Below are 16,048 nucleotides of genomic sequence, written 5' to 3' on the forward strand. Positions count from 1 at the left end.
TTCTGTCCACTAGGTGTCGGCAGCGGACAAACATTACACTTTCATGACATTTGAACGCATGAAAACTCTCAACATTTCTTTTGATCACAGAACTGCCAGTGATGTTGCGACAGACGTATAAATGGCGTGATTTTTATCAAATTAGTCAAAGCAAAAGGAGCCAGTGAGAGACATAAAAACTCAAAACTACATTTTGGAATAATCTACGCAGGGAAATAAAACGGTTTTTTTATCTTCCTAATGAATGATACTCTTCAATTTACTTCCATAACAAAACAAAACAAGCGCCTTGATCAATATAAAGTTAATACTTCAGTTAGCGTTAAAAATATTTCAAATGCACAAAAAAAACTTTAAAAACAAATCCACATTTTTTGGTTGAATTTAAGATTATTTGCTTCTAATATTATCCTGTGGTTATTTGTATTGATCTACAAAAACAAGGATACAGTACATCCACTACACTACCATAAAAAAAAACACTCGACAAGTAAATAGTCACAACCACAAAATAAACGAGATTGTTGCAATTCCAAATAAAGAATAGCTCTGATAAATCAACCCTTTGAAGTTAATTCCTGTTGATTATCTGTGTTCATCTTTATGTTTCCTTCGCAACAACTCTCGTTTCATTTCAATATAAGTTAAAAAAAGGATCTGAAGAAGGACAAAAACGTGCATGCAAAACAGGCTTAAAATAAAGAGAATCACTCTAAAGATGACAACTTTACACAAACGCATGCTCTACAAACATCACAATCTTGGCCTCCAATATCTTGTTTTGATCATTTTCAAGTATCACCCTCAGATAGCAGAGCAAAAAGTCCAATACCATTTCTTTCCCCCGGAATCTTCATTAAAGCATACCTACGATGGAGATCATAGGTAAGCAACCTCAAATCATTTCTATTACAAGACAACCCAATGAACCCCCATGGGAGCCAATAAGTAGGACTTGTTGATATTGCTTGTATCCAAGAAAGTCCTAGCAAAGGTAATAAAGCTGGTCTCCCTTAACCGTTTCATCCTAAAATTGAGAAAAACAAATAAAAACAGTTTCCCCAGTGCTATTTGGTAACCACAACATTATCACTTCAAAGTCTATAGATAACGATCATTTTAGGAAATGAGTAACAGGTACAATAAACGTTCTAATTCACTGTTACAATGCAAAACAAAGGAGGGTAATAATTGTTTTGGGGTGTTTTAGTAATGAGCCAATCAAACAGTAGCCCAGCCCTTCATACCCCCTCAGTCACATCATGCTAAAATACACAACAGTGGTTTTAAACAATAAATAGCTTGAGTTTTTTCCCCCCCACTGACGCTGTGACAGAAAGACAAAAGCACAACAAAAACAAAGAAATATTCATTCCTATTTCAAGTTTGCATGTTTCTATGTTGTCATCTGAAAAATCACAGCACATCATTGGTTCCTTTTTCACCATTCAAACACAAGTCAGTAACACAAGACAGGTTAAAAAAAATCCTACATATCACACCTCAACTAATGCTTCAATACACATCCTTCCTACATGCTAGGGTTAACACAAGATCCTTTTTTTTTTAAATGTTTTTTTTTAGTTTTATATATATATCATTTTTAAGCCTCAGAAATAGTTTTGTTGAAACTGACTGATCTATACATACTAAGCAAATATGTACACACTGAATTCCTTAAAACAATAGCTTCACAAAATAATGTATGGACCCTTTGGAAAGTCCAGGGGGGAGCGTCCCAGTAAGACAAATCTTCCCATAATTGAGGTTTGAGTATGTAGAGTGGATTAAAATGCTTTACTGGTGGATTCTGAACCTGAGACGTGAACTTATTGCTGATTTGTGCTGTAGAACTTTTATATTATAAATTCTAAGGTCTAGAAAAGAGTTGCATACTTGTTTGTAAACTGCACGTCTCTTTGTATTTGTGTCCATGTGTTCTTTTTTTAATGTGTTGATGATGTGAATTTCTGCGTGCCTGTGTTTTTCGAGCCCGACGCATCCTATTTGCGTTTTCTCAGCACCAGGTACATCACGCCGCTGAGGAGAGTCATGGGGAAGCTGATCCAAGCCAGGATGTAAGAGGAACCGTACGAGCCTTGCTGAAGACTGGCCACATGGAAGCTCTGTTTCTGGGCCGTGTAGACGGAGGCTGCGATCATCACGCATAAAGCTGAGAGGAGGAGAGGGAAGAAGGAAAAAGGCAGATGTTACTTAATGACTCAAATAATCAGAGACATTTTGAGATTATTTGCAGGCAACACTTTAGCTTGGCATAAAGACTGTCAACATAGAGAATCAGATAGCCGAACTCAGACAAACAATGGGTTACTAATATTCATGTTATATTTCAGTTTAGGGAGATTCAAGATTGATCTTATTGCACATAACATGGTGAACGTGTCAGGAGCTGGTAGGACGATTTGTTACTTTAGGACAGGGCCAGGATAGCTGTTCCCCATTTTACAGATTTTGTGCTTAAAAAAAAGATTAACTGTAGCTTAACCTTTACTAAACAGACATGATGTGTAAATCTTGAGATCACAGTCTAAACTGTACAATCAGGAATTTAAGAACAGATTCAAATCCAACTTTTGTGGACAAAAGTGGGGAGTGTCGACACAAGACGGAAACAACTTCTAATTTCTAGTAATTGAGAAAATAAGCCTCTGCTTGATAAGTGTTTGTGTCACTCACAGGCCAGGAGCTGGATAAAAGAGGTGAAAATGAATCTCTCTCCCTGGTCTAGTCTGAAGAGCTGAAGGATGAAGACGAAGAAGCTGACGCAGCACAAAATGGTGGCGAGGATCATGGTGGCCTGGACAGTCTGCAGATAGGCTGAGTGGAGAAGAAAGGAGGTGTCACACATCAACACATACTCACAGTACAAGCTACACACTGAAGTAACACACCAGGCCCTATTTTACAAACTATAGCACGTGGTCTGTAATTCAAGTTGGTCGTGCCTTGAGGGCAGTCCAACCACCTTTCGCTAGCTCACACTCCAGACACAAAGAGGTCGTGTTAACCTCTTGAGTGGACGTGACGTAAATCTAACCAATCGGAGGGTCACTCCGATTCCCTTTCGAAGCCGTGTGCTGCCAGGTTGTAAGACAGCGTCAACGGTCCTTACCTGCATCAGCAGTGTGGCTGTTCTCTATAGGATAGCAGGTGGCGTTACAGGAGTACCACAGGTCAGCGTAGATCACATCGTATCCTGTCGGTGACACCACCCACCAAGCCTACGCCAGGGAGGGACAGAGAGGCGGTTACATCGGTGAAAATGTGCTTCATAGTTCAGGCATTTTCTTGTATGCTCTCGTTTCGTTTGTACTCACATTGTGAATGGTTGAAACAAAGAGGAGGATGGCTGCGGCCAGATGGAAGAGGATGATGAAGGCTAAGATGATCAACATGGCTGCAGTTCCGTCTGGTTAACTTGTCTTACTGGTTGGTAAGTTGGTCAGACCAGTTCAATATCTCAGGGGCTTTGGGTGTCTCCCGCTGGCTGACTGTCAGTGTCTTCACTGTCCTGCTGGATGTTTTCTCCTCTGTGGTAATGCTGGTTGCCTCACCGACTGACTGGTTTGTTGATGGAAAAAGGATCCCTCACATAAAGGAGTCTGTAGGGAGCAACATACATGTTATATTAAGAAAAAACGTCCTACTTTCTCTGCAGCCCCAAATACGTAAGATAAAAGCAGCACCTCAGCAGGCTTCCTCGTTGATTTGTGTCAAATTCAAAATCCCAGAGAGGAGCACAAATGGTATCAAAGTTGTAATAAGTTTCTGTAAGTTCAAATGCACATACAGCAACACACATCTGCAACCACTTACCGTAACACAACATTTCTAAACAACTGTGAGGTTATATGACGTGTTGCCAGCTCTCCCTCAAATTACAGAAATAAAAATTGCTACTGGGATGTAAGATGAAGTGAGTATAATGTCTGCTTGTGCGCAAAGCCATGTGTGGATTTGAGAGGGAGCTTGTGCTTGAGTAAACGCAAGATTTCTGTATGTGGGAGTAGAGTGTTTACTCTGCTGTGATTGTAGGTCTTAAACGTGACAATGACTTGTTGATAGAAGCCAGGAGTCCACTGTTTACATATTCAAAACTGCAATCTGAGTATCTTAAGAGTTAGGCTGCACCTTGATATAAAATACTATTAACAAAGCATTAGCCAAGGACCATTGAGTTAATAAAAATGATATAATAGAGGTCAAGGGTAACTGCAAGCCTGCTACAGAAAAAAGACAAAAATAACTCAACTGTTTATCAGATACTCTTGAATCATCCTTAAGCTGCTGAGTCAAATTCCAGGTTATTCCTTTTGCTTTTCAGCACTGACGTGTAATTTAACACAAAGTGAGTGGACTGTGGATTCAGACAACACTGCTGACAGTCAAAACAGGGATGTGTGTATGTTTGTAGTGTGTGTGTGTGTGTGTGTGTGTGTGTGTGTAGTGTGTGTGTGTGTGTGTGTGTTTGATTAAGATACGATTATCTAATAGGACTTCATTCTGTTTGTGTCTGATGTCTCAACTACAACACTAATCTCATTCTTTTCAATGGGATGTCATTTTATTTATCTTTTTATGAAGCTTTCCTTTGTTTTTGTTGATAAATACGACTAGTACTCCATGGAGAGAGTCTCTGTCAATAAAACTTCCAGTGGTAGAGAAGTCACAGTATACTCTCTGTCACTCCCCCTCAACTCGTTTTACCAAACTAGTTTATTGGAGATGGACAGAGCTACCATCCATCCCCAAGTGTATCCTAGACAAGTAGTGATTGTCTGTCAACTGTCTGTTTATGAAGGAAGGACTTTTGCTCAGTGATTGAAATGTAGTTAGTTAAGACTCCATCACTAACACCATTAAGCATGCAGTCTGCTCTTTGGTGTATACTCATTAAAACTCAGCCCAACCTTCCTGTTGATGTCCGTAAAATTACATACGTGTGCACACATACACATATGGGCTCTATTACAGCTGCGTTAATTCCCACCAAAGTAGTTCAGAAGCTGAGCAAGCAGAGATGCAAACATGCTTTAAAGCACATGCGAGTGCTGGCACACACCAAACACACACACACACACACACACACACACACACACACACACAGAGCCAGACAGCAGAGGAATTAGCCCTCTCCGCCAAAATGGAGTCACAGTAAAAACAGCCTCTCCCCACCGACAGGAAGTAGGCCACAATTTTTGTGTGAGCATGTGGCCGTGGGGTGTGCCAGAGGATAGGACTACCCTGTCTGAGCCGGGGAAAGGGGGAGCGGGGGGGGAAAATAGTAAAACAGAGAAGGGGAAACAAGAGTACTCAACACACTCTGATTCATGCAACTTAAGGGGTTTGGAGTTCAGACAGAAACATAAACAACAACAGTTTTCTGTTCCAAACGCTCCGGATCAGAATGCTCTCAGACTAAGCTGGGGGGGAAAAAACAAGAACGTGGCGAGAAACACTTTAATTTGCACCTGAAGCCAGCGTAAGACGGCAATGAAAAGAACTGTCCTGTGTATGCCTGGATTTGGCAACAACAAGTCTTAAACGTAACGATTTTGCAGCAATGGCAGCCTATAATAAAAATATAATTCTATATGGTTTTATTATTGGTTTACTACATAGTTGGTTTTATACTTAATATGTATGTCATATATATGAGGCCCTGAAGTTGAACAAAAACACATTTAAGGGTTCATAAAATTGACTTAAAAACGCCCATGTTTTTCACAAGATACATTACTGTGACAGATTTTTGTTAAGGTTGTGAGCAAACTTTAAGCGGTCTGCAAGTGACATTCCCTGAAAATCCGCCTTTCATAGCACCGTTTGTTTACTTGGCCAATCAAGTTTCAGGTTTTACAATAATGTTAGTGCATTTAGAGACAGAATAATGAAGGGGATAGAGGTTGGAGAGAGAGTCGAGACAAACCAAAGACCAACAATTTAATTGACTCTGTCCAATGCAAAGCATCTTTTTGTTATTTGAGTCAAATCCATCCGACCTGCAGGAACATTCTTTGGCGCAGCAAATAATCCTTTAGACATGTACAACAACACACACACATCACATACACACATACGCACACGTACACACACACACACACACACACACACACACACACACACACACACACACACACACACACACACACACACACACACACAGCTGGATTTTATTCTGTCTGCAGCTGCCCTCTCATCTCAGTCAAAAGAAGATGAAGGAGGGGGAGGAGAATGCAGGAGGGATCCCCATTGGAGAAAAAATGTTGGGACGAGCGACAAACAAAACAAACTGTACACACACTCGCTTACATAGGCGTAAGCTATACGAAAAGCACAAACATCTAACCTGCACAGAAACTTGTATTTAAACGTAACGATAAAAGACAGAGTAGACATGTTTGTACACAATGAGTTTTGGGTGTATTATAAAAAAAAAAGTTTGAAACTATTATTATTGCTGTCACTGATATAATCATATAAAGGGTTAGAAAAACTTAAACTTCCCTAAACTGAACATAAAACCTTCTGTATCATATCATAACATGTCATATTGTCCTGTATAATTCTAACTTATTAATATAATATTGGATACTTTTTCTGTTGATCTTCTTAAAGTTCAAACAAGATAATTAAAGGTAACGTTGACTCTGAATCAGATTGTATCATTTCATATCGTTTCAGATCATATTGTACTGTCTCCTATCGTTTGTTTTGGTTTGTAATGGATAAGTGTCTTAACAAATTATATATTTTTCCTCAATTTCAAAAAGCAGAGTTAAAGTTTTACTGGTAAATGATGAACCATGATAACTTTATCCTTTAGGAAGAAAGTCATCCTGGAGTCATAAAGAAAACATTACTCCATTAAAATCTTGTTCATAATAAACTCTACTTTTCTCCATGCGAACTAAACATGGGTCCTTGTATTACTCAGGGATCTTTGGGAGCTTTCACTCGGTGCGGAAAGTAAAGTGTGAAATTGCTGCTACTCGCCTCTAACTCCACGCAACAGCTGCAGACAGACATAGCATGTGTATACATTAGCCACGATAGTCTGGTATGCATAACACTTATTATTCACAGCTCTTCATGCCTTATAGATATTGCAACACACTAAGGGGTATATCGTTTAGCTTAGACGTGTGACTGACAGTCCTCATGATGCAACTAAAAGATAATCCAACAATCATCATTTGTCCGCGCCTCATTAATAAACACACAGAAGCTGAACATTTAAATTCACTTATTGTGAGGCTTTTTAAGGAGTGTTAAGAGAGAGGGTTGTTTTTATTTCCAAGATAATTTGCTCATGAAGCTCACCGAAGAATGGACACAAAAACTAAGGTGGTGTCACTAACCTGTTGTCATGTTAGCCCCTTTTCTTGTACTTGTACAGAGAACCAAACAGTGGCACTTCAGTGAGTTATGGAAGTTCAGAGAAAGGAAGAAGGACGATGACAGTGTGTATTTGTGGCTTGTAGATTCTATCAGACTGCAGCCACCTCGCCTGACACACACCGACACTCAGGCACAGATGCTGCCATTCCTCCTCTCCACTCAGCCTTATAATAGGAGGCTGGGGGACTGCAAGAGTGAAAGTGTGTGTGTGTGTGTGTGTGTGTGTGTGTGTGTGTGTGTGTGAGTGTGAGTGTGTGCTCACTGATTCCCTTGCCTGGTGGAAAATGCTGACTTTTAATGTCTTTTTTTACTCTTCATAAAACACAAAGCCACAGACTTAACTGGGCCTCTGAATCGCACTCCCCTGTCTCTCTCACTGTCCCACTCTCCCTTTCTCTCTATCGTTCCCTCTTTCTGCTTTGGCCATGGAAAAACTGATAGAGGGAAAGAATTAAATTCCAAGAAGGCTTCCAGTGGAGTCCTCTGACCCCCTTTTGAGGTTGTACAGGAAAGACTCAATATGTAATATTTCCTCCTCCAAACCCTCTGTCTGGAAAACTCGCCGAGATTCACTATTGGTGAATACTTAGTCTTGAGTGCCTTCTTTCATTTTCTTTGACACATGATGATTTATGCATAGCGCCACAATATATTTGCACCAAAAGGTAAAAACTCAAATGTTCAGGTGAGCTCAAGCACTCAGCTCTCTATTGTCTTGTCAAACAGGATACAATCTGAGAGGACTTTCATGTATGTAAGTAGCCTTTTCACATAGACATAAAACTCCTGAAAATGTTCTGAAATGTTCAGAAAGGCTGCACGTGTGAACCTTAACATACATACTATTTCCACCTGTTCCCTTGTTAAATGTTTGCAAGAAATCGGGGTTGAGATGAGCGATGAACGCAGCGGGTAATATTCAGGAAAATTCACTGCAGGCTGGCCGGTGCTTTTTGCCTTAAGTCTTTAACCAATAGAAAAATAAGAACCCTTGTTTTTTGCATTATTTTTTGTGTCCTTCTGCCAAGGTTTTAGGTAAAATAATAATGGCATTCATTTGTGGTTTTGTATATTTTTTTAATTATGACTTATGACTCTATTTTGGAGAACACGTTTCAGATTAATGACCAGTTCACTTTCCAATTGGGGGCAAAAGCTGTGTGTGTGTGAGGTGATTGGAAAATTGGTTTAAATTTGAGCCATGTCCCAGATGTGACCTATATAAACTTTTGTGTGGGAGGATGTGTACACAACAGCACAAGCCAAGCTTAGGCTTATTTTTAGAGACAACACAAAGGCACATCTTCCTGGAATACAGCCAGTGACCAAACAAAGCTTTGTTTAGGAAGAGCATACAGAAACCTGTGGACACACACACACACACACACACACACACACACACACACACACACACTGAAGAATACAGTTGATTTAACAGTATCATCTTTGTGACATTAACACAGGTACAGAATGATAAACACAGACAAAACGCCTTTGCGACTCTCATCCCTCACATTATGGATTTATGAACGAGACTTTTATGTGCAGGAACTGACTGCAGATACACTCTGTAGGAACTGGCAGCCTCGTGAAGCAGTCAGCAAAAACTGGATAAAAGATACTGTGACAACTTTGCTATTTGCAGAAATTCATGCTCCACTAATAAGAACTAAATATGACAGTTTGCCCTGAGGTTGTCATTAGAGCGTTATCCATGTTGGGTGCATCTCACAGTTCATATTTCAAGTTCAAATATTGAACCATCATGAGCTGCTGAACCATGACTATCTCCTTCAATTGCAGTCGAGAAATGCAGCCTTTTTTTGACTGGACTTTTTTGAGAACAAAAATGATTTATCTGCCATACATGAAATTATTAACAACTCAGCGTTGTCAGTTTTAGCGTATGTTGCAAAACCTGGCTTATTTTCTTTAGTCTAAGTTTTTAAAACTTCCTTATAACAACCATGCTAAACATTAGCCTGCAATGTATCCGTTTTAACTGACTTAGTTCGACTTAATCTTCCTGTTGTCTCAGAATAACATCAGCGCAGCAAGCAGCTGCAGAAAAATATTCAACCGAATGCATAGACAGCAGGGTAAGTAAACAATACCTGGGCGTCTACTTTACCTTTTTTGGGAAATTTGATATTCTTGTAGTCATCATCATATGATTGCTTTGCAATTTATCAATCATCATGGAATCGGTTATTTGTGATATAATCGTTATCGTGGGTCACATATTGTATCATTAGTAACACTAGGTGCTTCCCAGCCTTATGTTAATACCAAACACTACGTTTGTTATCCTGGAATCAAATCCAATAATGTTGTTTGGAAAAGTATCAAATGTGCAAAAATACAAAGCAGTATCTTGTTATGTTAAGTAATCTAATTAACGAGCTCTCTGAACTGTCTTTTTCATAATTCATCAATTTTGCCTCTAGATAAAGGAGGAGTCGACCACCCTTTCTTACATTGTGAGATCTAGATCTGGAATTTGAGTTATGAGTGCATACAAACGATGCATTCAAAGCCCCAATTGGAAAACAACACTGGCATTACATGCTGAATTTTTTAGGTCATGAGATCAGCAAACACAGGCCGATTTAGTCATTTGACATTTCCTTGATTTAAACCATAACATGAAAATCTATCAGTCACTCTGCATTATTCAAACAAAGCTTCCTGGCTGTCTAGAGGCATTACAATTAATACTAAAGCTCTGTTCAGTTTTGTTAAATACCAGGAGAGAATGGAGAACCAACATGACATGTATTGTTCTGCACAATGAAGCTTGCACTGCTGCAAAAAGTCTAAGGTGTTACAGTGTGTGTGTGTCTGTGTTCTGCATGCCTCCTTCAGGAATCTTGGACCTAAAAATTAACAGATGCACAAAATTGTTTTCCTGCTGGGTTTAAAGACTTCCCTCCGAGACAGGAATTCTTTCATGTTGGAACACTAACACGGTTTTTAAGGTGTACATGTGCGTAAGCGTGTGATGGTACTTTTTTACACACATTCCTGCAGTGACAGCGCTGAGAAATGGTTCCCACATGGTAGATAGATGTTAGGCAAAACCTGACTGTCTATTCTCAGTCTTTTCACTCTGTATCCCTGATAGTTATCATCTGTCAGCCCCTTTTACCTTATACTGACCCCTAGACTAATCCTCCCATCATCGAATACCACACACCATGCTGGGAATCTGGTGCGTTAAGTGATGCCGAAAATGCATGCAAATGAACACCGGCCCTTTCCCTGCCTGCAAAACTTTCAAGATTTGTTTCTCATCCAATCTAAAACAGAAATGAAGAAGGCAGAGCACACAAATACAAAGGGGACCTTTATGCTTTTTAGAGAAATGTATGTACAATGGCTGACAAGGGAAAAGATGCTACACTGGCTGATAAAATGTAATTAGGAGAAACGTAGAAAATGTTGAAACCAACGCAATTCACGAAAATAAAAATAAGTTTACACCCAATACGATAACAGGATCATGCTGCAAAATGAAATAATTAAAGTGATGCAGCTTGTCACAGCTAGCAGCTGCTCCTCTAAGCAGCAACAAGCATTTTTCCAAGCATAATTTCTAAAGTTTGAACAATTTCAATGGTAATGAAATGATAGCTCCCACATGACTGGTATGGTGCACTACAAGTTTAATCTTTCACAGATTCACTTATTTAGTTTGGCTTTTTTTTTTTTCATTCCCTTTTTTCCACTATTTCTGAGTTTTCCTCCCACAGCATGCTCAGTCTGACTCCCTGCAAATATTGTCTTATATCATATGTATATATGTTCTCAATCACTGCTAACAGGACCTGAGAAATCTCCCCTGATCGTGGGAATGATCTTTTTTTTTTTTTTTAAATGGTTGGGGTTTTCAACCACAAGAGGGCACCTTTCTGTGAAGAGAGAACAGCATGCAATTAACTGCCTCAGCATAAACTACAATTCAACTGAGCCATCAGGGGAATTTAGCATTTCATTGCTAATAATGTAGCTGAGTGGACTTTAAACATATGGTTGTCTGATTGTGTTTTATTCAGCGACAAAGTCGTAATGTTAGTCAGTCCAAAGAGGTTTTTAAAAAACTGTAAGAAATGTATTACACGGTCACTATTAACTAAATAAATCCGTACAGAAGGATAAGATTTTAGTCTTACCATATGGCAAACTAACAAATAGAAAGGGCATTCAGTTCAGTAAAATAGCCACAACAACAACAGAGGAACTTTAAGTCCAGAGTGACACAAACGTACACATTTCCTGTGTCCATTGGAAGAAAAAAAAACCTGTATCCTTCTTATTAACTACATATATTTACACACACGCACACATTCACAAAGCCCCTTTCATTTTAAGACTTGAAGTCACTCAGCAGAGGCTCTATGTAACAAAAACAAAAAAACTACAACACGTCAAACACACGTCACAAGTTCTAGTTAAAATGACTCTTCAATAAAATATCAAACGAAAAACTGTATGACGTTTTAAAGGGGCCGTAGCCTATACTTCTAAATTTCTAGAATGGACAAAAAGATTAAGCAAGCTTCTCTCAAGGAAAGCATATTAGGTCAATACAGGGGGAATTATTGGTTCATTTAAGAGGGACTTCCAAACCACTATGGATTTGAATGGGGGCATGAATACCATATAGTAAGTTCCGAGCAGCATTCAAACAATATGCAAACTGAAAATACAAAGTTTACTCACCCGAGTTTTTGGACCGAGGGAAAAAAAGAAAAAGCAAAGCTGCGGAGTTCCTCAGTGTGTCTTTGTGAAGAGGGAAATTATGGTGGTGAATTTCAAGAAATATATTGCTAGAAAACTGCTTCAGAATGTGGTAAAAACGGAAGCTGGATGTCCTACTGGTTGGTTGTCCCCCCCAAGAAAAGTTGGAAACGCTCGTTCTCTCGTCGTGAGCGCGCGGAGAGGGGAGGGCTCGAGCGCTCCAGTTGGGTGTGGTTTAGGATTTGATATGATGGGAGGTGCGCGCGTATTAGTTTGTGCGTGTTTTGTACGAATTTCACGCACGTTTGGGAAGAAGTCGCCCATGTGGGGATCGGTGACAAGAGTTGTAAACTCGCTAGGGAAATTGTGTTTAACAATCAATATGGGAGCGAAAGTGTTTTCCTCACTTGGCGGACGCACAAAAAAGGATAAAAGAAAACAGGAAAGCAGGGGGTCAGACAGAGAGGAAGGAAAACGGAAATTAAAAAGCTGAAAAGTCAGGAAGAAGAAGATTAGAAGAATGGAAAGAACACTTAAAAGTGGCGGAACAAGTGGAATGTGGATACTATTAGATGCAGGTCACTTCCCTTGTTTTTATGACTTGGCTTTTAAATTCAAATTCATCAGGGAAATCTCCATTATTGTTGTTTCTGTTCTAGTGTCAGTCTAAAACCCTCAATGTGAAGGCTAGATATTCTCAAATGGCCCCATGGAGGGCTGTACAGGCATGAAAGTGAGCTGTGGGAAGTCAATTACAATAAATACAGTATTTCACATATTGTGTTGCTTAAAATAATATTTAGAGATACCATATTATATCCTATATGATACAAACTCCTGGATAGATATGTTTCTTTTTTGGTTTTTTTGCACTGCTTAATATTGGCCAACTTTTACAGAGAACGAGAGTTTACGTCATTAGAACTAAATGTTTTCATTCTTAAAGCATTTTGCATCAGAACACTCTGAGCTTACAGCCACAAGCCCAAACTGAAGTGAATTGTCACCGATGTACTTTTGGCACAGCAGAATGTAATTCATGTAATGACAGACGACTACACTTTTACATTGTCCTGCAACATTTGAGTTTCTGATAGGAAAGTTTGCAAATTGGGAGAATACATTTTAACAGCTTAATCAGTCCATAAACACTATCTCATCAACCAGCCCTGAAAAAGCTGATATAGTCTGAGCGGGATCAAGGTGGCAAGAAAAGGGGTTTGATACTACATTGACTGTTCCTGCTGTCAAAGCTGATATTTGTATTCATTTAAAGCTGAAGGTGTAAAAGTGCTGTGTTTATAATGCCACACCCATCTGTCATATCAGATATGAGGCTGAGGCAGCAAAAGGCTCTGCCATTAAGAGTGCAAATACCAGCGATAACTAAAACCAACTCTGAGAACCATTTTTATCCATTTGAGTTTATATTCTGACCTCACATCAGGTTCTCTGTGTGCTTCATGGTCCAATGTTGCCAATGGGAAGGGATGGGATTCTTCATGGGGTCATAAGGAGACAAATAGTTCTGGCAGACACGAGGTATAATGAAGAGAGCATTGTAAAGATTTGAGATTAGCTCCTTTTTGCATTTTTCAGGCAATCAACATGGGACTAAAAAGATTTCTTGTATTTTTCCATATTTCGAGTTAAAACAACATATTTGATAACTCAGTTGGTACTTTTGGACCACAGCTAATGTTAACATTCAGCCGCTTAGCTAAAGTCACTACTGTACAACAGGGAAAGGGTAAAGTCCTTGTTAGTTAACAGTAGCAAAATGTCAGCTAGGAATTGGTTTCACAAACATGTCCAAGGACATGTTTTTGAAAGTTGAAGTTTTAATAGAGTCTACATGGAAAGTGAGGATCATTCCGACAGATTTTAAATGAAAAAGAAACACAACAAAAGGAAAAGAAAAGAAAAAGTCTAACAGGTTCATTAAATATACAAATTGACCCTTCCATATAGCATGCACTCATAGCAGACAGCAAGCAAGAAAGCTATTAAAATTATTTTAAAAGCCTCTGGACGCCCCGCTCCCGTTGCTGGTTACCATGGACAAAAATTCTCATTAGACTGCAAATTGCTCACAGAACATGTGCATAGGTTCACAATTGTATGTATGTTGTGTGTTCACATTCCTACACATTCAATAGATACTGAATGAAATGCACAGTCACACACACACACTCTCACTTCATGTGTTTTTTTTTTGTTTTTTTTTGCAGTGAGGGAAGGAATGCAATGAATCTGTTGAGCAGATGATGCCACATTATTATAACACAACGCTCTCTCTCTCTTTTAATCACATTCTCAATTTCTTGCCAGACATCGAGCCCATGCACACGCACTCACTCACTCAAGAACACTTTCAGGGTTTCTACTTGCTACCATATCTCTTCATTTATTGACTTTTTATGCTGCAAGAGACTGACAAATGTCCATAAGAAAACACAGGATTGTAATTTCACTCAATTCTAGGAGATCAAATCCTTAAACTTTGAAAATATTTAATTCATCCTTAAATCAGATTCTGTATTTTTCTTTAAAGGAAGGCAATATAAAACTAAACAACTGCATGGATATCTGCCTTGTTTTTAATTGTGTCCTTCATTTGGAACCTGTTGCACACTTGTTGTTCATTTAAACATCACATAACGGTACAAAACAGCACACACACGCAGATTTAGACCCACAGCTAGTCCCTGTTTAAACAACAAAGCAATCCCATCATCCTCAACTCCTCTGGCGATTGACACACATGCCCACACACACACACACACACACACACACACACACACACACACACACACACACACACACACACACACACACACACAGGAGAGGTGGAAACAGGTTTGACTTCTCTGCCAGGTGTTAGGTGTCCAGCAGGTAAACACACTGCCATCACACAGTGTATATCACTGCAGACACCTATCATTTACCTGCTTTTGTTATGGGGCTATAGGTGAAAACAATAATGCGTCCACATCTCCACCCCAGAAACCCAGAAATATAAAGCTTTTTATAGAACAGTGATGTATTTTACCTGGGGCAGAAATACATCATTTCTTCTGTTTGCTATTCTTTGTACATCTTGTAACCTTTGAGATATGCTTTAAGGGATAATTCTGCACAAAGACACATTAAAACGCAGGTGAATGAGAGGAATTTAACCTCTGGCAGGAATATATTCTCCACACAAATAACAAAAGAAAATCGGAGTGAGCTCAGCCCACATTTTGAAACACGTCGTTTTAGACATGTAAATATTTGGACACATTCTGCCTGGAGGCAGAGTATTGCATACTAAATGTGGAAGAGGCCAAACTTCTGCAAAACTACTTTAACACATCAAACATAAACCAGCGCTGGAAGACGGATCTCGACACATCTCTTATAGCAACAATAGTCCATAACATGCAAAAAGCCTGTGAGAATGCGTTATGTCAAGTTGCATTTCTTTATGCTACTTTTACTGACTCAATGTGAGGTTACTTTGCAACATATACAGCTGTTCTTTATGCACTCTCAGGATCTTTTTCTTTAAGTGTCGGTTCAAAGACTCATCTGGGTGAACAAGAATCCTGTCTGTTCTTTCTGCCCAAAAAAAAGGAATACGAAATCATCAATATATGTCAGCACAAAGAAAAAAATCAGTAAGACAAAATTATTGAATCTGTCTGGATATGTAACAGTAAGTGAAATATCATTTGTTCTTCCAGAGGTTCCAAACTGTAAATCATATTTATGTCAAAGACGCATAATGGAAGTAGTTGGTGCACTCTTCTGTTGCCCTCTGTTGTATTTAAGCATCTTTTAACTACAGTAGAATCCTCCTCTCCTCCTGTGTGACCATCAAAATTAAAGTCTCCCTATCACC

At 39.1% G+C, this 16,048-nt stretch overlaps 1 protein-coding gene across 2 annotated transcripts; it reads right to left on the minus strand.

Moving 5' to 3' along the window:
- Positions 1 to 130: 130 nt before the first annotated feature.
- Positions 131 to 12,337, minus strand: emp2 (epithelial membrane protein 2). Of its 2 annotated transcripts, none has more exons than XM_061065619.1 (5): positions 12,145 to 12,337; positions 3,339 to 3,578; positions 3,134 to 3,242; positions 2,698 to 2,838; positions 131 to 2,173 (listed from the first exon to the last, which is right to left on the minus strand). In XM_061065619.1, exons 2-5 carry the CDS (start codon positions 3,414 to 3,416, stop codon positions 2,004 to 2,006), a joined length of 498 nt encoding a protein of 165 aa, XP_060921602.1. In that variant the 5' UTR covers positions 3,417 to 3,578; positions 12,145 to 12,337; the 3' UTR covers positions 131 to 2,003. The 2 variants fall into 2 exon arrangements, with proteins under 2 accessions (XP_060921602.1, XP_060921601.1); XM_061065618.1 differs by having other exon boundaries at positions 3,339 to 3,623.
- Between the last annotated feature and the right edge of the window lie 3,711 nt (positions 12,338 to 16,048).

Source organism: Labrus mixtus, chromosome 20, assembly GCF_963584025.1.
Source record: "Labrus mixtus chromosome 20, fLabMix1.1, whole genome shotgun sequence".
In the NCBI taxonomy this organism is placed as follows: domain Eukaryota; kingdom Metazoa; phylum Chordata; class Actinopteri; order Labriformes; family Labridae; genus Labrus; species Labrus mixtus.

Coding starts and splice junctions, on each gene's coding strand:
- emp2 (XM_061065619.1), bottom strand. CDS start 3,416: ATGTTGATCATCTTAGCCTTCATCATCCTCTTCCATCTGGCCGCAGCC. Junction 3,243..3,338: donor TTGTTTCAACCATTCACAAT/GTGAGTACAAAC, acceptor TCCCTGGCGTAG/GCTTGGTGGGTGGTGTCACC. Junction 2,174..2,697: donor TTTTATCCAGCTCCTGGCCT/GTGAGTGACACA, acceptor TCCTCCTCTCAG/CTTTATGCGTGATGATCGCA.